Source organism: Festucalex cinctus, chromosome 1 (assembly GCF_051991245.1).
Source record: "Festucalex cinctus isolate MCC-2025b chromosome 1, RoL_Fcin_1.0, whole genome shotgun sequence".
Lineage (NCBI taxonomy): Eukaryota > Metazoa > Chordata > Actinopteri > Syngnathiformes > Syngnathidae > Festucalex > Festucalex cinctus.
The window spans coordinates 12,190,719-12,216,606 of NC_135411.1; the positions used below are offsets into that span (position 1 = coordinate 12,190,719).

The 25,888-nt window shown below is 34.0% G+C and overlaps 2 protein-coding genes across 9 annotated transcripts in view; one reads left to right on the top strand and one right to left on the bottom strand.

Annotated features, from left to right (window-relative positions):
* The window catches only part of LOC144016116 (pituitary adenylate cyclase-activating polypeptide type I receptor-like), a 34,289-nt gene extending 13,536 nt beyond the window's left edge, over nucleotides 1–20,753 (top strand). Inside the window, exons 5-16 of one of the 4 annotated variants that reach the window (XM_077516829.1) lie at nucleotides 4,036–4,146; nucleotides 4,224–4,324; nucleotides 4,390–4,487; nucleotides 7,194–7,326; nucleotides 8,727–8,880; nucleotides 9,968–10,028; nucleotides 10,177–10,246; nucleotides 10,359–10,450; nucleotides 11,965–12,048; nucleotides 14,118–14,247; nucleotides 14,343–14,384; nucleotides 16,798–20,753. In XM_077516829.1, the coding sequence (XP_077372955.1) occupies nucleotides 4,036–4,146; nucleotides 4,224–4,324; nucleotides 4,390–4,487; nucleotides 7,194–7,326; nucleotides 8,727–8,880; nucleotides 9,968–10,028; nucleotides 10,177–10,246; nucleotides 10,359–10,450; nucleotides 11,965–12,048; nucleotides 14,118–14,247; nucleotides 14,343–14,384; nucleotides 16,798–17,022 (1,301 nt within the window). In that variant the 3' untranslated portion in view covers nucleotides 17,023–20,753. The remainder of the gene's footprint in view (nucleotides 1–4,035; nucleotides 4,147–4,223; nucleotides 4,325–4,389; nucleotides 4,488–7,193; nucleotides 7,327–8,726; nucleotides 8,881–9,967; nucleotides 10,029–10,176; nucleotides 10,247–10,358; nucleotides 10,451–11,964; nucleotides 12,049–14,117; nucleotides 14,248–14,342; nucleotides 14,385–16,797) is intronic. The other 3 variants (XM_077516838.1, XM_077516847.1, XM_077516856.1) reach the window with 3 other exon arrangements.
* A 609-nt stretch (nucleotides 20,754–21,362) lies between these two features.
* ghrhra (growth hormone releasing hormone receptor a) overlaps nucleotides 21,363–25,888 on the bottom strand; it is a 31,371-nt gene continuing 26,845 nt past the window's right edge. For 2 of the 5 annotated variants that reach the window (XM_077516893.1, XM_077516868.1), the window contains exons 11-13: nucleotides 23,815–23,944; nucleotides 23,651–23,692; nucleotides 21,363–23,417 (exon numbers count right to left, since the gene is read on the bottom strand). In XM_077516893.1, coding sequence (XP_077373019.1) covers nucleotides 23,271–23,417; nucleotides 23,651–23,692; nucleotides 23,815–23,944 — 319 coding nt within the window. In that variant the 3' untranslated portion in view covers nucleotides 21,363–23,270. Of the gene's footprint in view, nucleotides 23,418–23,650; nucleotides 23,713–23,814; nucleotides 23,945–25,888 lie in introns of all 5 variants that reach the window. The other 3 variants (XM_077516874.1, XM_077516904.1, XM_077516883.1) reach the window with 3 other exon arrangements.

Sequence of the window (25,888 nt, forward strand, 5' to 3'; positions counted from 1 at the left end):
TTGGGCCTGAATGAATATTTAATATTATTCCAAAAATAACACCTAAAGGCCTCCCTAAATCTGCAGTTATTCAAATATTTACAAAAAAAAAATAGTTGAAAGTAATCCTTCAAATTTCTACTTTCTCTTTCCTCCCTGTTTTATTTCCCACTGCAGCTCATTGAAGCACTAGCTAACTAGTTGGGCCTGTTTGATATTGATGTTATTCAAAATAGGGATGGGCGAGTACTGATACCAGGTATCGGTATCAGGCCGATACCAGCCTTTTTTTCACGTACTCGTGACGCAGACGAGTACAAGTGACCGATGGCAGAGGGGGAAGACGTTAACCCCGGGTTTTCACCGGATGCGGTTGCGGTGCGGTTGCGGTGCGGTGCGTCTTGACTGCGTGCTCCGGACGGGTCAATTTTTTTGTCAATCCACACCGGCTCCGCACAGCTGCGGTCCGGCAGCTCCGTCGCCGCCCACTTCCCAACGTGTCTCGCGGGACCGCGCGCGCGCGATCATGTGGCATTTCACAACGACAAACATACAGAAAGTCTGTGCTCAACAGAGAAGCAGAAAGAGAGGTGGACTTCTTTTGATTTAACCTTTTCTTCTTCTTCTGCTATGAGATTCCATGCAGCATCCTTTTTTTGGTTGTCCTTATAAAAAGGATGTGCCGTGTCATATATTATTTTGTGGTTTTCCACCTCCAATATAAACCTCTCCTCGTCCATGTTCGCTGGTGTCTAAACCGTGAATGAGCACATGGCCCGGCGACGCCCACGTCACGTTTTGCTGAAAAACTTGCGAAATAGGAGCTGGCGAGTGTTTTATTCTGAAAGGTAACCGGAAATTTATTTTGAAACTGCCTCGGTCTTCCTGTCCCGCTCGATGTGTTTTGTGCTACCTTGCCATTTGCCGGAGGCCTACCGCTGCGGCGTCCGGCAAAAATAGAATATAGGTCTATCCTTGCGGAAGGCTTGCGGCACGCGGTGTAAACTGCACCATTCGAATGAATGGAATCTAATTGCTTGCGTCGCCGGACCGCACCGCAACCGCACCGCAACCGCACCGCAACCGCACCGCAACCGCATCCGGTGAAAACCCGGGGTAAGTGAGTCCTCCTTGCCTGTAACTGGCGCTAGCTTGCAGCAGTTTTTGTGAATCTTAAACTAAAAGAGCATTTTTGTGTTTTATTTTGAGCGTTAAGACTATTGAAGAGTGACTGTGCTATTTTTTTTTTTTGTCAAAATTAAAGGAAATATATTTGTTTAAAAATATATTTTAGTTGTTTTTTTTTTATTTGTCAAAATGTACTACTGGTATCGGCAGTTGGTATCGGTATCGGTGAGCACTGAGGGTCTGAGTATCGGTATTCAGTATCTGAAAAAAAAGGGGTATCGAACATCCCTAATTCCAAACAATACAATCGAAGACCACACCCTATATATTCTTTTAATTCATAAATTACTTTTTTTTTTATTATTATTATTATTTTTTTATTTTTTTTTAGGTTCATCCACTCTTGTTCTTGTTCACTTCCTGCGTCGACTTTTCTTGCAGCCCTTTTGACATCTAACTAATTTGTCCTAAATTAACCAAATGTAGGATATTTCCCTATATGGTGTGTTTCTATGCTATTTTCTTTTATATTGTATAAGACATTGATTTATTGGTATAACATACAGTAGTTGTGTTGCAGTAAGTGTGTCGATTTGAGTGGACGTTGCACCTTAACTATAGTGTAGCCAGCGATGATGCAGCGCTTGGGAGTCAACTCCGTGTGCCTCATTTGACTCAGATTTGCCCTTTCAAAGTAATTGGCTTCCTGTCCGGCTCACCACACACAAGCAAAACACATTAGGGAGAAGAGAAAGGTCTACAAACACACACTTGCACACCCCCACACTACGTACGGTAGTCCACGTAGTTCGAGAGTGTCATGAGGAAAATGCATGCAAGTCAACACTGTCGCGTGCACACGCATATGCGCACTTGGACACGCCTATGCTTCACTATGAAACCACTGGAGTGTGAACGATGGAGAACATCTGGAAGGTGCTGAAGGGGAAAGATGCGGAAGAAGAAAAATAATAAACACTAAGCGTTCTTGCATTTTATGTCAGAATACGCGTCAGGACAAATTAATTAGCTGAGACTAACTTTAGTGAGGCAAAGTAATGAAACATTATGTGTATAATGTGCGAAAATCCTGAAACTCAGAGCTAAACTTGTGCACATTTCAAAGCACAAGCCAGCTAGAAAATAATGTGGCTTCTTTTCACTAATATGGGCAGTCAGTCCAGAAGTTAATGTTCGGGTGTGTTGATGCTAAATTTGCCAGCCTGGGGAACCTCATTCTATTCACTACCCACTACACATTGACGTAGGCATACAACTTTCTACAATAATTGGATAAATTATCTAAAAGTACTGACGTGCTAACTTTTTCAGCTTGAGTTAACCTCGCTCCAATCACTTCCCGCTAACCTGTGTTGAAGACATGCAACATTTTATAGTATTTAAATGAATGATGTAAATGTGCAATAATCTGATGAATTACGTAAATATAGTGAGACGCTAACTTTCTATCTTGAGAAACCTCATTCTATTCATTACCTATTCAATATGTGTTGTATGCATACAATGTTTAGCAATAATTTGTGAAATTATGTACAGTAAATAAATTAATGAGCTAACTTTTCCAGCTTGGGAAACCCAACTCCATTCACTTGTTGTCATTAACTACTGTTTAATAATATTATCAATAAACAATGGCACAGATGGTCGTGCTAACTCTACCAGCCATGGGAACCTCACTCCAATTTCCACCACTCTGCATTGTAACTATACGAAATATTGAACGATCTACAATCAACAGTGTAATGCACTTGACTTGCTAACTTTTCCAGCTAGGAGAACTTCACTCCATTTACCACTCTTAACTGTAGACAGAAAACATTTTGCAGTACTTACAAAAAATGACATAAGCATATAGATGGCTAACTTTTACAGCCCGGGGAACCACATTCCATTCACTTCTCCTCGCTGTAACAAATTCAGTATAGCAGCATGTACAATGAATGATGTAAACACTTTGATGCGCTAACTTTTTCAGCATAGGGAACCTCACTCCATTCACCACTCTTTGTCGTAAATAGCTCATCATTGCAATATTGACGATCAAATGAATGATATAAACACATTGCTGCGCTAACTTTTCCAGCATGGGGAACCACACTCCATTCACCACTCTTCACTGTACACATAAAACATTTTGCAGCATTTACAATAAATGACGTAAACATGTAGATGGCCATCCACTTTCCACCACTCTGCATTATAGGTCAACAACATTTTTCAATGTTTAATATGAACAATACAAAGGTAGCTTTGCCTGCCAGTGGAACCACACTCCATTCTCCAGTCACTACTGTAGGTATATACAGTACTGCAATACTTCGGTGTTACTGGTTCATATCACTTTCCTGCATTGAGATGAATGATGTAAACATATTGATATGCTAACTTTTACAGCCTGGGGAACCTCACTCCATTCACTTCTTTTTGTTGTAAACAACTCAGTATTGTAGTACGTACATTGCATTGCTGCACTAACTTTTCCACCATGGGGAACCGCACTCCATTAACAACTCTTGGTTGTAACTAACTCATCATTGCAGTATTTACAATCAAATGAATGATATAAACACATTGATGCGCTAACTTTTCCAGCATGGGGAACCACACTCCGTTAACAACTCTTTGTTGGAACTAACTCATCATTGCCGTATTTACAATCAAATGAATGATATAAATACATTGATGCGCTAACTTTTCAAGCATGGGGAACCACACTCCATTCGCCACTCTTTGTTGTAAATAACTCACTATTGCAGTATTCACAATGAATGACATAAACACATAGATGCGCTAACTTTTCCAACCTTGGGAACCTCACTCCATTCACATCGCAAGAGAGCAGCTCATCATTGCATGTGCTGCACTTTGACAAGGCTCACACATACTACTGCATGTTCACTCCCACAGCGTGCCCTTGGATGTGGGACAACCTGACCTGCTGGCAGGCGGCGGACGTAGGCGAGGTGGTGGTGGTCAACTGCCCCGAGTTTTTCCACGACCTGATGGGCCCCGAGGACGGTGAGACAAAGAATCTTCCCAAGACTTTCAATCCCGCGAGGGCGTTTTCTTTTCTCACGTGGATGTTTTGCACGCAGAGATGGGGCGGGTGAGTCGCAACTGCACAGAGGACGGCTGGTCGGAACCGTATCCTCACTACCTGGATGTGTGCCTCTTCTACGACAACGCCACCAAACCGGTAAGGCGTTCACAGTTGCACGCACATGCTCGTGTTAATCTCACACACTCTACATCCTCTTTTAGGACATGTACTACGCCTCAGTCAAGGCTTTGTACACGGTTGGCTACAGCACGTCCCTGGTGTCTCTGACCACTGCCATGGTCATCCTATGCAGGTTCAGGTGAGCAAAAGAATGATAAAAATACACTTGAAAGTTAAAAGTATGTAAACTTAGGAGCCCACTCCGGTGAGAAAGCATCTTAACTCATTTGCTACCAAAAACGTATAAATACGTCTATTTTAAATGTTTTAAGAGTCCCAAAGACGTATTTATATGTTTTTCTCGTTTTTTGTTTTTGTTTTTTTTTTATGCTAGAGCATACAGAAGGCTTTGGTGCAACCTCTGAACTGCAGAGAACGATTGAAGCAATGGTAGTTATTACAAAAATGGCTAGCAGGTGGCAGCAGAGTATAAGAGATCAACCAGGGCTATGTTTGAAAACAAGCTGTTTTCCCCAGTTTAAAACAGATTTGTGAATAATGATAAAACTTAGCTATATTCTAATGCTAATTGCTGCAAAACAGAAATAGATAGAAAGATACTTTTCCTGATGAAAGAAGAGACTCTAATCTTTATTTTGGTAGGTTCCATGTTTTTATAGCAATAGAACACAATATTCTGTGGGCCTTGCAAAATCAGTCAAAATTCAGTAAAACAGCCAAAGGTAGCGAAGGGGGTTGCTTCAGTGAAAATGGCTGGGAGAGAATGAGTTAATCTCCATAAAATCCAAAATACTGTTGCAATTGTTTTGATATTTTCAGAGGTTGAAATTGACATGAGTTGATGTGGATTTTGGTAACGATTCATAGCATTTTTGTGTCATTAACCAACGTTTAGCTTTTGTACATTGACAGTTGTGCTCATAAGTTTACATACTCCAAGAGTATTTAAGCACAACTGGGCTGTACTTAGGGTCCGAAAAATATTGATTTTTTTTTTTGTTTTTGTTTTGTTTTGTTGTGCCAATTGTGATGTTTATCAGAAGAAAAATTCGGAACCATTTTTTTAAAATATATATTTAATGAATTTTAAAAACATATATATTTTTTTAGGCGGCACGGTGGCCGAGTGGTTAGCACATCTGCCTCCCAGTTCGAGTCCAGGCTCCGGCCTTCCTGGGTGGAGTTTGCATGTTCCCCCCGTTCCTGCGTGGGTCTTCTCCGGGTACTCCGGTCTCCTCCCACATTCCAAAGACATGCATGGCAGGTTAATTGGGCGCTCCGAATTGTCCCTAGGGTGTGCGTGTGAGTGTGGATGGTTGTTCGTCTCTGTGTGCCCTGCGATTGGCTGGCAACCAGTCCGGGGTGTCCCCCGCCTACTGCCCAGAGCCAGCTGAGATGGGCGCCAGCAACCCCCGCGACCCTTGTGAGGAATAAGCGGTCAAGAAAATGGATGGATGGATATTTTTTTTTAAAATGTGTGAATTACAGGCATAACATTTTATTGTTTTGCAATATTTCCTCCTTGAGTATTTGTTTCACTTTAAAAAGGGGGGAATTTTAAAGTACAAAAACATTCAAAAAATGCATCAGCTGAGGAATTTAGCTTCTTAAGATTTATTGAATAAATGTATACAGTAAATAAGCAACATGATGAGTAAATTTACTAGAAAAATATGATTGAAAAATAATAATTAATGTTAAATTACATATCGTCGACTTTTTTTTTTTTTTGGCCATGAAGTGATGACTTCAAAATAAAGAACAGAGAGATGCCTGTTATATTATAGTATATACGTACAGACATTGCATCTTAATGCACATTAGAGAGGATGGAAAAGTATATAATTGACACAGAAAAACGATCTGTCAGCCATTCATGTCCTTTACTTCCTGCTCATATTGACTGAACAACATTTACTTTTTTAGTAAGATATATTATATTGTTGTTTAATCAGCAAAACTCCAGCCAATTATTATGATTTTGAAAAGGCTTAATATCTGCCGATACAGACTGGCCAGGCCCTTATAATAATGTCTTTAGACGTGGTGAAGCAGCATGTGGCTCATTGCCCAAGTGTATTTATTTAACTCATTCACTCCCAGCCATTTTCACAGAAGCAATCCCGTTCGCTCCCGGCTGTTTTACTGGATTTTGAGTGATTTTCCAAGGCCCACAGAATATTGTGTTCTATTGCTATAAAAGCGTGGAACCTATCAAAAGAAAGATTAAAGTCTCTTCTTTCATCAGGACAAAAAAAAAGTATGTTTCTATCTGTTTCCGTTTTGCAGCAATTAGCATTAGAAGAGAGCTAAGTTTCATCAGTTTTCACAAATCTATTTAAAATTGTAAGTAATTTAGCTTTTTTTTTCTAGATGGCCCTGGTTGATCTCCTTTGCTCTGCTGCCACCTGCTGGCCGTTTGTGTGATAACTACCATTTCTGCAACCGTTCTTTGCAGTTGAGAGGCTGCATCAAAGCCTTCTGTATGCTCTAGCATAAAAAAATGAAACAAAAAAACGTATAAATACGTCTTTGGGACTCTTAGAACATAAAAAAAAAGCGTATTTATACGTTATTGGGAGTAAATGAGTTAATTGCCTGTTCCAAGTACCCGCAAACAATTGTACTTATGGAAATAACAATAATAATGTTTAATTTTCTCATCTTTACTCGAGCTTGTCTCAATTGGTTTACAAATTTCCTGGAATGTTGTCATTTCTAGTTGAACAGGTTTATTGCACCATCTGCTACTAAATGTTCACTATGCGTTGCTTGTATACATAGATGAACAAAGATGCATTAGTTGTAGTAAAACAAATTTTGCACAAAAAAAAAAAAAAAGTCAGTTCCATTATTCTTTGCGATGCTTCTTCTTCCCATTCAGGAAGCTCCACTGCACCAGGAACTTCATCCACATGAACCTGTTTGTGTCGTTCATGCTGAGAGCCATCTCGGTCTTCATCAAGGACGGCGTGCTGTACGCGCAGGAGGACAGCGACCACTGCTTCGTGCACACGGTCGGTCACATAGACGCACTGCACACTGCAACTTGATGTCTTTTTTAGCCTGTTTTTTTTATTTTATTTTTTTTATTTTGAATCTGTGCACAAAAATTTGCAACTCCTACAGATGTTAACCGTTTATAAGAAGAAATGTCTGGTTCAAGGCTTTAAGCGTCACTTCCTCGCCATCTTGTCTAATTAAAAAAAAAAAAAAAAGAACAATCCATCTAATTACAAATGCAAAACAAGCTTCTTTGTACGGCAACAGCGCATCGCTCGTTCTAAGCAGCCATGATGAATGCAGCTAATTGGCTGCGCTAATGGAAATGTTGCTGTTGGCCTCAAATTAACATAGTTGCAGTGGTGGTTACCGTGGCAACCGGAGGTGAACATCCTCACACCGGAATCGCTTGACCCCGATTGGGTCATCGAGGGGAGGGAATGGAGACAAATTGTGTTGTCAAGCATCAGTAAAATATTCACTGACAAACATTACAATAAGTTATTTATGTATTTATTTTGATAATTAACTGTAAATTCAAAATAAATGAACACCAGTTCACAGTAATTGTACTTTGGTTATATTATGTTTTATTTATAATTTTATCTTTGTTTTTTTGATCGGCTGGGACAAATCGCATGGTTTGAATTTGGTGTTCATTTTGAGTACAATTTACCAAAAATTGTTGCTCCATTAAATAATTAAGAAAAAATTTCTTCTTAAATATATGACAGTTTTAAAAGCTATTTCCTTTTTTTTTCAAAATTATATTTTAATGCATTTGTAACAAATCATTTTGTTTATTTTATTCTGCAGTGGGAAATCATGTGACTCTTCTGCATGAGGCATCCATTTGCACTCAGAGACATCAAAAAATGTTAAAAAATAAAAGTAAAAAATTATATATATATATATAAAAATGTAAAAAAAAAAAAAAATGTGACTCTATAAATCTTTATGATTATTTTTATGTGATGATAGGCTGAGAGAAAATGCCTTTTATAGTTTCTTTAACCCGAACACCATCAATGCTTTCAATGTTTTAACAACCCTGTTGCCATGGCAACAAAGCCTTTTCACTGTAATGAAGTCCCACCATTCACGGAGAATAACGTCCGACCCCTGCCGGGAATAGCCAAAATCTGTAAATAATTGACCGCCCGCACCCCCAAAACGGTGTGTAATGCATACAGATACCACAAGATGGCGGCAAATTATTTGAAACAGAAAGGATCATAAAGCATCAACACCTTGTACACAATGGCCTGAGCACAAAACCAGCAAATCGACAAGATTTTCAGTGAATAACAGTCTAAATTTCTTTCTTTCTTTTTTTAATACACAAATTGACTAATGCCGAACTGCAAAATATGCGGGGATTGATTTTCATCTTTCCTGTTATGTGTTGATGCAGGTGGCGTGCAAAGCGGTGATGGTGTTCTTCCATTACTGCGTCATGTCCAACTACTTCTGGCTCTTCATCGAAGGCCTCTACCTCTTCACCCTGCTGGTGGAGACCTTCTTCCCCGAGAGGCGATATTTCTACTGGTACACCATCGTCGGATGGGGTAAGTCTTTTCGAATTTGATATATATATTTTTTGTTTTTGTGAGCACAACTCAGGTGACAATATTATTTCGATCATATTCATATTGTATGATTTGCGTTTAGTGCTGTAAACATATTGCTGGCGGAATCCTTGTCTGAAATATCGTGACTTTTCAGGAGACACCCGATATGGCCTGTTTGTTCAACCATTAACTTTACATTAGAAAAGTGCGCAAGCCATTTTCAACACTTTAGATTGCTCAAAAATGTGTTAAAAAAAACAAAAAACAAAACCCAGTAGTATAGATTTGTGGGGGGGGAAATTACATCAAATTTTGCCAAGTTTTGGCACAATACCAGCGATATATGGTATGTATTTTTATTGGACTTTTTTTTTTTTTTTTTATCTGAAAAACAACAACAATATTTATTTTCATAGATATGTCTTTTAAGTCTACAATTATTGTTATTCGGTGCACTTTTTAAACATATTTTATAATTTTAGCATCAATTTTAACTTGAAAAGTAATATTATGTATTTTATCCTTTTAATTACATATTCATATTAATTATTGTAAGTAGTACTTTTTTATATTTTATCTAGTCGTATATTTTACATGGTGCTTTTTTACACATTATTTTTTAATAATTATAATTATATAATTTTTTATAATTATTTACTAAGTACATATTTTATACATTCTCATCCGAAAATTGATATTTGCGATTTTGTAGTTTATATTATATATATTAAACATAAATATCCTAACATGCTGCATTTAGTGCAGGATATGTTTTTGTATGTTATTTTATTTTTATTCATATTTTATGTATTCAAAAGAGCACTTCAAATCTCAACATTTCTGCTGTTGTAATTCACCAACTCTCTCACAAGGTGGCGCCACTACACTAACTATGAATTAGTTGAAATAAATGAGCAAAAAAATACTCTACCTGGCTGTATACAAGTGTGACTGTTTTTCTGATAGTGTTGCAGCAGCAAGTAATATCATAAATAATAATACATATTTTTGCTATAAATTCTTTTTTTTTCTTTTTTTTCTTTTTTTTCTTTTTTTTCTTTTTTTCTTTTTTTTTTTTAAATAGGAACCCCCACTATTTGTGTGACCATCTGGGCTGTGCTGAGGCTCCATTTTCACGACACTGGGTGAGTTCAAGCTCTTTTATCCACCATTTTATCAACCACAAATACATCATCATCATTATGTGCAAATGACATCTTTACAGTTACGCAATGACCGTGGAGGCTTTTGTACTGTCAGATTATAGACCGTTTCCTCCTCCTCTTCCTGTAGATGCTGGGATACAAATGAGCACACCGCTCTCTGGTGGGTGATCAAAGGACCTGTAGTTGCCTCCATCATGGTATGAAAGAAGCTAATCACGTTGTTCTTTTTTTTTTTTTTTTTTTCCACCATAATGTTAAGCCCGCCTGAAGATGTTATGTATAACAAGACGTTTTTGTGGCTGTTTTTAGATCAATTTTGTTCTCTTTGTGGGAATCATCATCATCCTGGTGCAGAAGCTGCAGTCCCCTGACATTGGCGGCAACGAATCCAGCATTTATCTGTAAGTACACACTAAGAGCGATTCGCCGGCTTGGCGATGAAGTGCTGCCACCACGAGGGAAAATGCAATCCATGTTTTTTTTTCGTTTTTTTTTCTTTCTTCACACCAAAGCTAAAGTAGACCCCCCAGACTTATCCTAAGCCTGAAGCTCCGCCCCTGGTTGTTGTGGTAGCAAAAGCAATACGCTTCCGTAGGCGGGGTGAGCAGTGGCCCGCCCCCTCAAAACAGGCTGATTTGAGCGAGGGTGTAAGAAGTTAATGTTGCTAGACAACACCAACAACAACAAAAAGACAGAGAAAGCCTACTAGAACAGCTAAACTTAATTTTTTGTTATTCAGATTAGACCTGTTTAACACGAGCTTCAATCTGATTGGTTAATTCTGAGCATCCCCACTTTGGTTTGGTTTATTGGTTTTGAATATATAAACATAAGCACATTACAAGTGTAACAAAAAACAAGTTTAAATAAAAATAAAAATTTAAAGGAAGAAAGGAAAATTTGTCAACAATAAATTACTCCCTATAATTTCTATCATATGCATATACTAACAAATTGTTCCTATTCAGTGTCGCACTTGATGTCCTTTTTAATGGGATTAAAAGTATATTCATTTATTTATGTTAATAATATGCATTTTTTAAAATTTATTTTAGTTAATGACATTTTTAATTGAATTAATTTATATTCAGTTGTGTTCACTTATTGATTGATTTATGATACAGATGAGTTAATATAATTTTAAAGGCATTTTTTATTCATTTATATTTTTTGCACAACTGATTTTTATTTATTTTTTTACTCTAAAATTCATAAATAATTTACAATTGGACACATTTTTAGAAACAAATTGTTTTTTTAAATTTCTATTTATTCACTCCTTTTGATAATTCTTTTACTTAATTTACTATATTATAATAATTTCCAAAGTTTTTTTTTTTTTTTTGTACCAGCAATTATTGCAATTATTATTTTTAATCATTATGGTATTGAGTTATTTTCTTTATATTTGTTATTTTTATTAATTTAATTTCATGATATTTATTTATGTATTCATTATTGCTACAATTTTTTTTAAGGGATGATTTCATGTATTTGTATTTACTTATTTATTACCAAAGACATCATTTATTTATAAGAGGGTGTGCACATTTGTGCAACCACAATACCACAGTTGTTTATTTTTACTACTTTTTTTTTTTTTTTTAAGTAACTTGTAGCGGTTTTAGGTCATATTAATGGTATGAAATGATTTAATTCATTGAACTGTGGCATTTGAACAGGGGTGTGTAGACTTTTTATTGTATACTGCATTTTTACAAATTTGTCAAAATTGCCATATTTTCGGATGGGACTTCAAAATGAACTTACTGAGAAAGTATCCAAACAAAACACGGCTTACGTTACCTGCAGATCACTGCAGAGTGTGCGCGTGTATGCGTGTGCGTGATCCCGAGTGTGTGTCCTTACAGACGTTGTCTTAGTTGTGCTGTTGTGTTGTCTTTGTGCTGTGTAGCAGCTGTGCTCAGAAATGCTTCAGTGAGCCCTCACAGGCTGTTCAGCATTCGTGCAGGATGTCAGAGTTGTCCGCCATCACGCTGTAAGTGTGTGTGTGTGTTTGCATGATATACTTGACACAACTCAAGGGGCTCGTACAGTTTATTAATGAAATAGACGCGCACATTGCGGCGGGTCGTCTTAGCCATGATGACACGATGATTCTATTAGCTGGGATCATTTGGCATTTAAAATGACTTGCAACCTTTTTGGGCTCCCCTCCATGTCAAAAAGCAAATCCTGACCTCCGACTTAAAGAGCAGCAGTTTGCTAATGTGCTCGCACGGGAATTGGGTAGGGAATCAGACTTTTTTTTTTTTTTTTTTTTGCAGAAGTTTCAAAAAGGGGAATAGTCCACCATCATAAAACTTTACCAGTCATAGGCATTGTTTTAAAGTCACCTTTGAACCTTTGTTTCGATATCATTTAATTGTTTTATTTAATGTAGTTATGGTTAATGTCAATTTAAATTTGATTTTTTTTATTTTTATTAATTTATTTTTCACCAGATTTCTTTATTTAATTACTAATGTTGCACTTGATGTACTTTTTATTTTTCATTTATTTATGTTAATAAACATGCATTTTTTAAAATGATGTTAGTTAATGACATTTTTCATTGAATTAGTTTGTGTTCAATTGTGTTTATTTATTTATTTATTTATTTATTTATTTATGTTACAGACTAGTTAATATAATTTTAGTGTCATTTTTTATTTATTTAGATTTTTATCTAACTGATTTTCACTGTACTATTCACAATTAGACACATTTTTGGACACAAATTGATATTTTCTAAAAAAAATCAATTTACTCACTCCTTTTGTTAATTCTTTAATTAATTTACTATATTATAATAATTTTAAAAGTTGTTTTTTTTTGTACCAGCAATTATTCCAATTGTGTTTAATTACTATAATATTTATTGATTTATTTTCATAATATTAATTATTTTTATTAATTTATGTTCATCAAATTATTTATTTAATTATTAATTTTGTACTTGATGTCCTTTTTAAGGTGATAAAAATATTCCTTCATTTATGTTAATAAGATGCATAAGATTTTTTAATATGTTAATGACATTTTTCATTGAATTAGTTTGCATTAAATTGTCTTCACTTGTTTATTTATTTATAGACTAGTTAATATAATTTTAATGAAATTTTTTATTTAGATTTTTTGGACAACTGATTTTTTTACTCTAAAATTCACAAATAATTTACAATTGGACACATTTTTGGACACAAATTTATTTTTTTAAATTTCTATTTACTCACTCCTAATTGTTTTAATTAATTTACTATATTATAATAATTTTAAAAGTTGTTTTTTGTACCAGCAATTATTGCAATTATTATTTTTAATCGTTATGATATTTATTGATTTATTTTCATAATATTTATTAATTTTTATTAATTGAATTGATGTTTATTTGGGTATTCATTATTGTTATGATTTTTTTTTTTTAAGGGATGCTTTCATGTATTTACATTTACTTGTTTATTACCAAAGACATCATTTATTTAAAACAGAAAGTTGTATTACTATTCTTTTATTTTATTTTATTTTATTTTATTTTCTTTTCTTTTCTTTTCTTTTCTTTTCTTTTCTTTTCTTTTCTTTTCTTTTCTTTTCTTTTCTTTTCTTTTCTTTTCTTTTCTTTTCTTTTCTTGTATTTATTTATTATTATTTTTACAAATTATTATGGGACTTTTTTTTTTTTTTAATTTATTGTTAATTTTTAAATGATTTGTTCAAGCAACCCCAAAACACGTCATTTGTTTACTAGTTGCTGCATTTTTCTTCTAAATTGCCCTTGGAAGTGCTTTCAATGTGTACTTGTACGTGTCACGTCCTGTTTTTGTTTCTGTTTTGTGTCTGCCATCATACTGTACATGTCTTGTGTCGTTTGTTGCGTGTTGATGTTGTCCAACAATAACGTCAAGGTTACCTTCCCACACAACTCGGCGTAATAACACCGTTAATGAACTCACAAGTTTATTATTGTGGTTGTACAAGTGCACTACATGGCACTGAGATATTTTTAGGATATATATATATATATATATATATATGCTGATGCCGTGTGATGGTGCGTGTGTTGCGCAGGCGTCTCGCGCGTTCCACTCTGCTGCTCATCCCGCTGTTTGGAATTCACTACACCGTCTTCGCCTTCTCCCCCGAGGACGTCAGCAAGCGGGAGCGGCTGGTCTTCGAGTTGGGCCTCGGATCCTTCCAGGTAACGTCGCGATGATGTCACTCAAACCAAGTCAGTCGTTGATGTTTAAAAAAAATACAATAAATCTTAAACTTCTTCTGTTTGCCCCCTTGCAGGGCTTTGTGGTCGCTGTTCTCTACTGCTTCCTCAACGGAGAGGTAAGCTGTGCTACCCGCCTTGCATCCTTTTGAGGAGACGTGTACTTGTCCAAATATGCAGACAATCAAGAATCATGCATTTTTAAAACTGTTGAAAGTAATCCAAATTGGGTCAAATAGATTCAGATGACTTTTTTGGAGTCCCTCAGTCACAACACGTCCAAGAAACATGAAAATGACCAACTCAGGGAGGTCACAGTATGAACTTGGGGGGGGGGGGGGGACAAAAAAAAAACAGAAAACCTTGCATTAAGGATTTGACACAGCACAATATTTTATTATGGTTCAGTGGTATAATAATTTTGGAATTTCCGTTATAATTAGTTTTTATTTTGTTTTTTGTCTCATTTTTTTTAACTCATTTATTATTTGTATTTATTGTCTTTTTTCCTTTTACAAATGAATAAAATCAATGATCAATGAAATAAATCAGTGTTTATTAATTTGCATTAGCTTTAGTTTTTTTTTAATGCTTAGTTTTCATTATTTTTTTAATTAGTTGTTTTTTAGTTGTGTGTTTACGTGCAAGATTATTATTTTTATTATTAATTTATTATTTATATTTTTTCTTTTACAAATGAATGAAATCAATGATCAAATTGAATTTGAACTGGAAAAAAATAATTTTAACAGTTTTTTTTTTTTTAACTCGCATTAGTTTTAGTTTTTTTTTTTTAATGCTTAGTTTTCATTTAATTTTTTAAGTAGTTTTTGTGTGTGTTTATGTGCAAGGTTAAAAAACATACTATGAAGTTTTAATGTATTTTTTTATTTTTTATTTTATATTGCCTTTTTTCTTTCAGAAATTATTGAAATAAATGTTCTAATTCAACTTGAATGAAAAAAAATCCAGTGTTTATTAATTTGCATTCGTTTTAGTTTTTTAATGCCTAATTTTCATTTAATTTTTGAATTATTATTTTTTTTGTTTATGTGCAAGATTAAAAAAATACTATGACATTTTAATTACTTTATTATTTATATTATACTGTCTTTTTTTCCTTTTACAAATGAATGAAATCAATGATCGAATTGATATTGAATTGAAAAAAAAATTAAGTATGTTTATTAATTTGCATTAGGTTTAGTTTTTTTAATGCTTAGATTTCATTTAAGTTTTTATTTTTTGTGTGTGGTTTTTTTATGTGCAAGATTAAAAAAAATACTATGAAGTTTTAATTAATTTATTATTTATATTATATTGTCTTTTTTTGTTTTGTTTTACAAATGAATGAAATCAATGATCAAATTGAAATTGAATTTAAAAAATTAATTTTCAGGGTGTTAATTTGCATTAATTTTAGTTAGTTTTCATTATTTTTTTAAAATAAGTTTGTTTTTTTTAATTGGTGCGTTTATGTGCAAGATTAATTTTTTAAATTAATTTATTGTTTATTATATATTGTATTTTTTTCTTTTACAAATGAATGAAATCATTGAATGAATGAAATGATCAAATTGAAATTGAATTGAAAAAATAATAATTTTAAGTGTGTTTGTTAATTTGTATTAGTTTTAGGGGTTTTGTTTATTCTTAGTTTTCATTTAATTTTTTTTATTAGTTTTTTGTATGTTTGTATGCAAGATTAAAAAAAATACTATGAAGTTTTAATTGATTTATTATTTATTTTATATTGCCTTTTATTCTTTTAGAAATGATTTAAATTAATTTTCTAATTCAACTTGAATGGAAAAAAAATCCAGTGTGTTTATTAATTTGCATTAGTTTTAGCTTTTTAATGCTTAATTTTCATTTAATTTTGTAATCAGTTGTTTTTTTAGTTGTGTGTTTATGTGCAAGATTTAAAAAAAAAATTAATTACTTTATTATTTGTCTTTTTTTCCTTTTACAAATGAATGAAATCAATGATCGAATTGAAATTGAATTGAAAAAATAATAATTTTAAGCGTGTTTATTAATTTGCATTAGTTTTAGTTTTTTTAATGCTTAGATTTCATTTAAGTTTTTAGTTTTTTGTGTGTTTTTTATGTGCAAGATTAAAAAAAAATACTATGAAGATTTAATTAATTTATTATTTATATTATATTGTCTTTTTTTGTTTGTTTTACAAATGAATGAAATCAATGATCAAATTGAAATTGAATTTAAAAAATTAATTTTCAGGGTGTTAATTTGCATTAATTTTCGTTAGTTTTCATTATTTTTTTAAAATAAGTTTTTTTTTTTTTATTGGTGCGTTTATGTGCAAGATTAAAAAAATAGTAAAAATTCTATAAAAAAAGTATTTATCACAGCAGATCGACATAATAAACGATATTTTGTTTGACAGCATTCTTTTACAATATTACGAGTGACTAATGAATAATGTTTGGTATTTGCGATTTCAATCCGGACGGACATTTGACGCTGCTAAAAGATGCCTAAAGTACATGTAAAAATGACCTTGTGAAGTTTCTCCCTGAAGGTGCAGTCAGAGATCAAGAGGAAATGGCGCAGCTGGACGGTGAACCGATACTTTGCCGTGGACCTGAAGCAGCAGAGGCACCCGTCGCTGGCCAGCAGCGGAGTGAACGGCGGGACGCAGCTGTCCATCCTGAGCAAGAGCAGCTCTCAGATCCGCATGTCCAGCCCGCTGGCGGAGAGCGCCAACATCAGCCTGCCCACCTGAGCGTCTGATGGCGTCGCCCTCGCCGCCAGTCGTTTTGAATGAAGAGACCCCACCTGGCTCATGAGTCATTTTTCATTTATACTTTCCCTCGATGGTGCGCTTGGGATTTCATTCAAAACAATCAAAGGTCACGTTGTAAATGTTGAGTTTTTTCTTTTTTTTCTTCTTTTTTTTAGTTTATTTAATTAATGAGGTTAAATTAGGTTTTGTGTACAGTGAACATCAATTTGCTTCAAAGTGCCATAGAAGTCCAAAGGTGAAAGAAACTTTTGCCTTGCTTGTGACCTTTACCCCCAAAACCCAACCCTAATATAAACACCCCTTCCGAAAAATGCTCATCGTTTAAATGTTCCATTCAACTTTTCTACAATCAGCCGTAAGTACTGAGTATGTCAAAGGAGATCACTAAAAAAAAAAAATACACAAAAAAATAATAATAATAATTGTGGACTTTGTAAATAGTAGATTTGTCGTATTATTGCGTTTGCATAACGAATATTGTAATGTAATGTCTGAAAAAAAAAAAAAAAAAGGAGCCCAAATCTGTAATCTCATGCCATATTCGACTCAATATGGAGATTATTCGAGTAGATTTAGTGCCAAAATGAATGACTTTTTTTAATGAAATCTTCAGTGCAATAGAGCAGTGTCATGACTTCATCTGCAGCTTTACAACACGTCGTACAAGGATATCAAACTAAAGCCGTACATCCGTCTACAAAAAAGTGCCTCACTCGTCTTTTTGTTTTCTTTCATTTACAATGGACATTGAGAGAAAAAAAAAAAGCCATTTCCTGCATTGAATGTACAGTGTTGTGCTTTACTCTGGATGTTAGTGTGATTTTTATGTATTTATTTTTATTATTATCATCTTCCATTTTCATGTACATATTAAATTAAATACTTGTATAACTCCCAAGGAGGATTTTTTTCTGTCAATAGTATGAAAAAATACAATCAATTCAATGAGAAGTTGGACAAATATAAATATTTAAAAACTCACATTAATTTAAATGCATAGAAATTCTTCCAAAAATGCTGATAAATATTAAATATATGTAATTTCTTATTTATAAGATGTCATTTCTTATTTCTTATTTTGATCAACTGGCAAATTAAGACATTACAGTCGATAAACGATTTTGCAGAAAAATGCTAAATATTGCAGATCATACGTTTTAAATGAATCATCTTCATTCACCCCTTTCATTCAAATTTAAAGCTAGAAAATTATTGCAGTATTAAGTCACTATTAGTACATTTATGATAATGATATAAAAGTATTTTATGCAGAGAAAATGCAAAAATTCAAATTTCAAAACATATCCCCCCCCCCCCCCCCCCATACAAAACGATGTCATAAGAATTCATCCTTGCCTAAAGATGTACACTTTAAATTAACATTTTCTCAACCGTCATAAGTGTAGAAAACAACAACTAATTAACCATTGTATAATAAAACTAAAAGTTCTATTACTGTTTAAAGACGGCTGGAAAAACATGTAATGACGTGGCGTTTTTATTATGTATAATTATTGCTGGGATTAATATGCGGCTATTTAGATGGGCTGAAGTCTCATGCGATTTGCTGAGATCTCACGTGAAGTGACACGTAATGTTTTCAGCGGTTGGCTTGAATGTGCGAATTGTACCATAATTTTCTCATTATTTTCATTATTTTTTTCGTATGTGGAGTAAAAAAAAACAAACTGCTGCTGCTTACGTGCACTATCACCAGCTGTCACTCTGCGTCTAAATGCAGCTCGGATGGAAACGACCATGTCAAAGCTGTTCACTATAAGTGTGTGCTGTTATCTGTGCCCGCCTCAAGGGGGCAGTCACGTTTTTTTTTTTTTTTTTGTTAAAAAAAAAAAAAAGAAGAAGTGGCTGTAGCTAACGTTAGCTACTGTGAACGCATCTTTCTTCATTTTCACAAAAGAGGTCATGGTACTGCTAGTTAGCCGCTAGCTAACTTGATAGCTTGCGAGATAACTAAAACAACAAATGTGATTTTCACGTTAATTAAAAAAAAAACTAAAATATGAAATAAATATCAGTTAATGAAATTATCAATTGTAACATGAAATAATTGTACTGAGCATATTTATTTGTCATTATATTTGTTTTGTATGTATGTAAAAATTCTTTTTACCGAGTTTAGATCTATTCATTTAATTTTGGCACACACAAAAAAAACATTGCCCTTGTCACTATGACATTTATGGCACGAATCATACATTACATGAATATAAAACCAATTTCGTCAATAAAAATACACATAAAACATGTAGAATTGTTTCTTGTTCAGTTTCAATAATTAAACTTCATTAAAATGAACATCAAAATGGTACATTTCAATTCCAGAATCAAAATGGCGCCGTCATCCATTTTAACATCAAATGTAAAGCAGCCTGCCACTGGCACGTTCCAAGTAATATTCCGGAATGTGAACATCGATATGAAAATGTAAAAAAAAAATGAAATACCCTCACCTCTATTTCAAATTTTGCATAATTAGGAATATGTGTCACATGGTAGTTGGCTAACTAGGCTAGCTTGTCAATTTCATGAATTTTAGATGATTTTTTTTTTCGTCAAATAAAAATGAGCCACACATCCACTTGTTTTGCTATCTTTAGCTATTAGATTGAATGTTTTTGTTTTAAACCATGTTTTTGATTAGCTGTAAAAAATAGACATGCGTAGCGTCTACTGGTTTAGCATTGCCAATTTGTTTTGATGGCCTGATGTACAAGGATTTTCAACAAAACAACAACAACAAAAAACGTTAACGTTGTGATTTTGTTACCGTGCCTTCTGTGAAGTCCCGAAATTTCCTTTTTCCAACAACAAACTGTGAACTGTGTTTGATGAGTCGAAGCACTTTTGTTAGCATTTAGCTTCACATCGCGTGACGTTGCGCTTCAATATCTCCAGCTTCGGCTGACCACACGCGTGCTATTTTCGCTAACGTGTCAAAGAAAAGAACGTAGGGGGCCATAGTTGGACATTTCAGGGAATTTTCAACTGCTTGTTGAGCGCCAAGTGACGAGCTCGTCTCGTGCTTTGTTGGCTTCACTTAACACAATTTCCCCGAAAACAAAATGTCGAGCTCCCACTTTGTTTTTAAACTTTTTACAAGCGCCTCAAAAGCTACTGAGATAATTACATGGTGAATAAGTGCAAATGAAGCTAGGCTAGGCTAAGCTAGGCTAAGATAAGCTAAGCTAGGGTAACAGGCTTGTTTACAAAGGAAACTGGTCTTGGCTAGAAAGCAGTTGGCAACATTTTTCAATGAATATTATAAGTGTGTAAAGTATTTTTTTGGTGTTTGAATAACTGTGAACATTCTTGTTTATTGCCAATGCATTTTTGAATGTACAGTTGTCGCTCAGCTGCTCTTTATGATGCCTGCTATGAAACTACATGGTATTCATTCATATATACAGTATTATTGTGTATTTTAGTTTTTTACGTCTTGACCGAGACCTGCAGTGTTACGACTACATTTTGAACGCTCGAGTCAGCGAGCGCGTGGTAATAAAATGGTTGCACTTCTCTGTAATGACGCGCATTATAAGAAAAGTAAATGTATATAGATTAAAAAATAAAAAAAATAAAAAAAGATATTTGGTCATCCAGCTTCCTGTGACGATGTGCCGTAAAAAAGTGACGTCCGACATTCACGTCAATGTTGTGTACATTTGAATGCTCAATAAATATGTGCAAAATTGTCAGACCTGATTGGTAGTTTTTTAAATCATTTATTTTTATTCCTGTCAGAATGTTTTTTTTTGTTTTTTTTTACTATTATAAAAATATTAATTGCATTTTTTTTTAAATGATCTTAAATGTAACAGTAAAAATAATTGTAAATTAAATTACATTTGTTAATTTATTTTAGCTTTTGTATTTTATTTTACAAATGATTAGAAAAAAAGACATCATAAAATTGTGTAAAGACAATTAAAAGGTAAAAAATTCACTCTGACTAGATGAAAACCGGCACAAATTTTATTTGCTATATTTTTAATACATATATTTTATTTTTAATTGTTTCAGTTTTGTTCTGTAAAGCGCTTTGTGACAGTTCAGGCTGTTTGAAAGCGCTATATAAATAAACTTGAGTTGAGCTGAGTCGAGTTTACAATTTATCTTTTAATACATCTAAAAATTACAATCATATGTATTTTTGCATTACTGTTAATTTTGTGTTATGCTCTGCGGTCCCTGAATTCCCGGAACGTTGCTTCTAAATAATTGTTGTTATTTAAACAGAATTAAGAGTCAAATATTTTACAGTCTCAAAATATATAACCACAAACTCTCTTTATTCTCACGTTGAATGAAATTTTCCAATTTATTTCTGTGCTTTTTCCCCATTCACAAACATTTCTTTCTCTAAATCCATAAACAACAGTGGAAATACAATATATTTTGTATAAAATGGCATGTAAAATACTACGTGACAATACGTCAGCGTGTACTGATACAAAGTGCCGAATAATACTGTACAATAACAGTAAAAACATAGATGACAAAACATAAGTTCCACAATTGGTTTAAAATGTACAAACCCCAATTCCCATCAAGTTAGGACGTTGTGTAAAATGTTCATGTATGTTGCTCTTATTTACATTTTAACACAACGTCCCAACTACATTAGAATTGGGGTTTGTTTATTAAGACACTAGAATATTGTGATCATAAATGCTTCGTCTAACCACGGACATTTGGTAGCTCGCTTCGAGTGCAAATTAAATAGCATGGTTGGTGACAACTGGGAACAGCATAAAATGCACACACAACAAGAAAATATATCAAGCCACTTACATAAGGACAAAGGAGTCAATCATTAAAAAAATAAAATAAAAAATACGAACTGACCATCAATAAATTAAATTGTGAACTACACAGGTAATCTCAAATAATTGTACTTACTTATTTCACTGTCTTTTAAAAATAGTTATTTTGGCACACACACACACACACAAAATGATCGCATGGCCAATTTTGGACAACTTCAGATTAAAAAAAAAATAAAAATGATACCATTGTATTTATTACTCTAATTGGCTTTATTTATCCTAATGTTGCACAAAAAAAAAAAAAAAAAAAAAAAAACAGTATTACAAAAAATACACAATTTACTCACAAAAGCCATTTTGTTTAGACCAGTGGTGTCCAAAATACGGCCCGGGGGCCATTTGTGGCCCACCCTCCATTTTTTTAGTGGCCCGCAACATATGCTAAAAATGGCATTTGACTCAGTTCAAATAAAATAAAAATAAAAATGTTTGGAAGATGGTCAAAGTAAGAAGGTGTTGGTCAAAAACACAGGCGCTATTAAAGGTCATTTTAGTTAACTAAAACTAATTAAAAAAAAAGTCAAACTAAAATAAAAAAACAACAACAACGAAATAACGAAATAAAATAAAAACGAAGATGCTTTTTAAAAAAAAGAAAACTAATTGAAACTACACTTTATGTTTACAAAACTAACTAAAATAAAACTATAATTATAGCAAAAATGTCATTCGTTTTAGTCTTTGATAATTATTTTAATGCATGAGCCTTTGGAGATGATTTTTAATGCGATTTTAAGTAGATTTATTTTTATATAAACCTGAATAATGTCGCGCCATGGTGTTTTTAAAATATTGCGCACAAGTAATACACATAAAAAAAAACTAAAACTAATACTGAAACTAACTAAACTAAAACTAAGCATTTATTAAAGAACTAAAACTAATAAAAACTAACAGAACCACCCTGAAAACTAATTAAAACTAACTAAATTTAAAAAAAAAAACTCAAAATGAAATAAAAACTAAAATAAAAAATTCCCAAACTATAATAACCCTATTGCCATATTACAAATAAATTGGTTTATTTATATACTGTAGCATAAATTATTTGTAGAATTTTTAGGACTTCATTTTTTCTCTTCATAACTTTATATGGCCCTTGCGTCATTCTGATTTTCTGTATGTGGCCCTCAAATGAAAATGTTTGGACACCCCTGGTTTAGACTAAAACATTATTCCAAGCAATGTCATTATGTAAAATAATTTATAAAAATTGTGAAATATAATCTAGAAAAATAGGTTAAAAATAAAACAACAATAAACATTTTTGACACACAGCATAAACACAAAGACTCACACAGCAAGTGTTTCCCAAGGCTCAGTGTAGCACACAACAAATTGATCCACCTCATCCCAAAACGTGGATTTAATTGTCCCTTTGCTTCCGGTCATACGGTGGAGATGTTGCCGGTGGAGGGGGGCCGCCGGAGCCCCCCGCGTGCTCCGACACTGACCTGACTGATGCTTCGCTTGGCTGGCGTGCGCTGACTTTGGCTGTGGCACTTCCAAAGCCACCTCCGCAGCTCCGCCTGCACCTGGGAACAAAGGGGGATTCATGCTGAACTGTATTGGGAGCCGAACCACAAAAACAGGGTGCGATTGTCACGTAAGAGGTATTTTGCGAGGCTGCTTGCAATGATCAGCTACTGCATGCTTGCATATCGGACTACGATAGAGGACTGCGTTTTTTTTTTATTCTATTTTAAATTATGGGGGAAAAAAAAGAATATAATTTCCGTTAAAATTGATTGACGTTTGACTATCTTACCTCTCCATTCATGAAACAGTAAAGCAGAGCCACCACAAAGCCCTTAAAAAAACAACAACAGACTGCATCTTTGAAACCGAATTAAAAGGGCAGCATTTTTTATTAAAATAAATAAATAAAAAAATAAGAATGCTTGCTGGTGTGTTTTAGGATGTGGTGTGTACCTGGAAGGATCCCAGGCCCAGCTCGATGTAGAGCCGGGCCGCCACGCCCGTGTTCTCGGGCAAGAAGGCGAAGACGGTGTAGTGCATTCCGAATAGAGGGATGAGGAAGAGCGTGGACTTAGCCAGTCTTCTGAGGAAGAAAACAAACATTCACAGATGACAAGGGAAAAAAAAAACAAATCATTCATCAAGGAATTGTTTTGTTTTGAAATGTCAAGTGAGATCCACGTGTAAATTTCCAATCAGTAGATTAAATGTCATGAGACAAAACAGCAACTCAGGCACCTGAAAGTTGAGTTGAAATGTCAATGTGAGGTGAAAGTTTTTGTTAAGGTGCACGGGACACAACATTAGGTACTCCTGCCCTCGCATGTCTGCAGCTGCGCTGTAGCAGCCCACCAAGTTACGTGGCGGCCATCTTAGCAGAGGCAACTTTCCAATCAAAGTGTGCTATTAATGCAGAACATTTGATTTAAATGGCGGTTTACAGTTTTTTGTATTTTACTCTGTAGTTCCAGAGGCCAAGGAGTCTTATTATTTTCGGTCTAGGGGGGAAAAAAAAAAAAAAAAAGTCGGCTAATTCAGTTAAGATGACCACAAAAATTTGTCAACACGCATCGAAACTATAATTTTTAAAATCATATTTGTGTCTAAAACCATATTTGTGGCATCTGGTACTAATGTTTAGCCACGTTTGTGTTTCTGCTTGGATTTTTTATTTATTTTTTGCTGTGGAAAACTTTTATGGTGACAAATGTTCATGGTGATGCCTTGGTTTTAGGGTCGCTTTAAACTGAAAAAGGAAAAAATAAAATAAAATTGAGTACTCAATAGAATAGTCAATAACATCATTTGTTAGTGACAGTCATTATTTATGTTAGCTTCCCAACTCCTAGCACGTTACAATTTTAGCAATTTTCAGTTAAAGTGTATATATAACCCTTGTGAATTAGCCTTAGCGCTTTTGCTACTCTGATTTCTATCATGCTATATGTTAGCATACCAACCGCTAATATGTTACTATTTCAGTAACTCTCATTGAACATAGAGATGACAGGAGTAAAATAAAAAGCTAACTAGCATGTTAGCCTTTGGTCAATCGTCATTTGTAACGGTACTTGAATATGGGAAAGATGAAGTCCCTTATCGAACGGCCTATGTCCTTTCACTGCTCATGTTAGCATACCAACTGCTAGCATGCTGCCATTTGAACAGTTGTCATTGAATGTCATAACTGATAACAGGGCAAAATGTAAAATTGTTCTCGCACTTTCATATTGCTATATGTTAGCCTACCAAATGCAAGCATGTTAGCATTTGAGCAGGTCTTATTAAGTATTGTAGGCGTAAATGATTACATGGCAAGAATTAAACCCATTTTCCATATTCACTACTCAGGTCGCTATCTTGCTATATTTTAGCATACCAACTGCTAGCATGTTAGCATTTTGTTGTTTCCTCTTATATTAGTGCTATAACCCAGTGATGACAGTTTGCCCATGGAACAACTATTTCTTATTTTTCTGTTTGTTTGACCTTGTATGACTTGACTTAAGAGTTTTACATCAACTAATAATTGTTTTATCCCTCCTTTTATGATTAGGGCGTTTTGACTCTCTCAGGATTTCAACTGTAGATTTATAGACATATAAACTTTTTTTTTTATTTTTTTTTTTTTAAATGATTTCTTATTCACATACTTCTGTCATAATAGCAATGTTGTTTCCTAACGTACAAGTACTTAATATTTGTATTGCTAAGCGTTTTCGGACACTTTCTTTGAACTAGTGTTAATTTCGTCAACAAAAACTAAACAAAAATAATTTCACCAACACACATTTTTTCACCCGACTAAAACTAGACTAGACTAGACTAAACCCCTCATTAATAAACAATAAGTGGGACAAAATCAGTATGCATCTTCGTCGAATAATGAAGACGAGACGAAAATGTACTTCACATAATAAAAAACTGGACTAAAATCTGAGGACATTTTAGTTCATGAACACAAATGATACGAAAATTATATGATTTTGTAAAGTCTTGTCTCTGCTAATCTGTCACGTCTAATCTG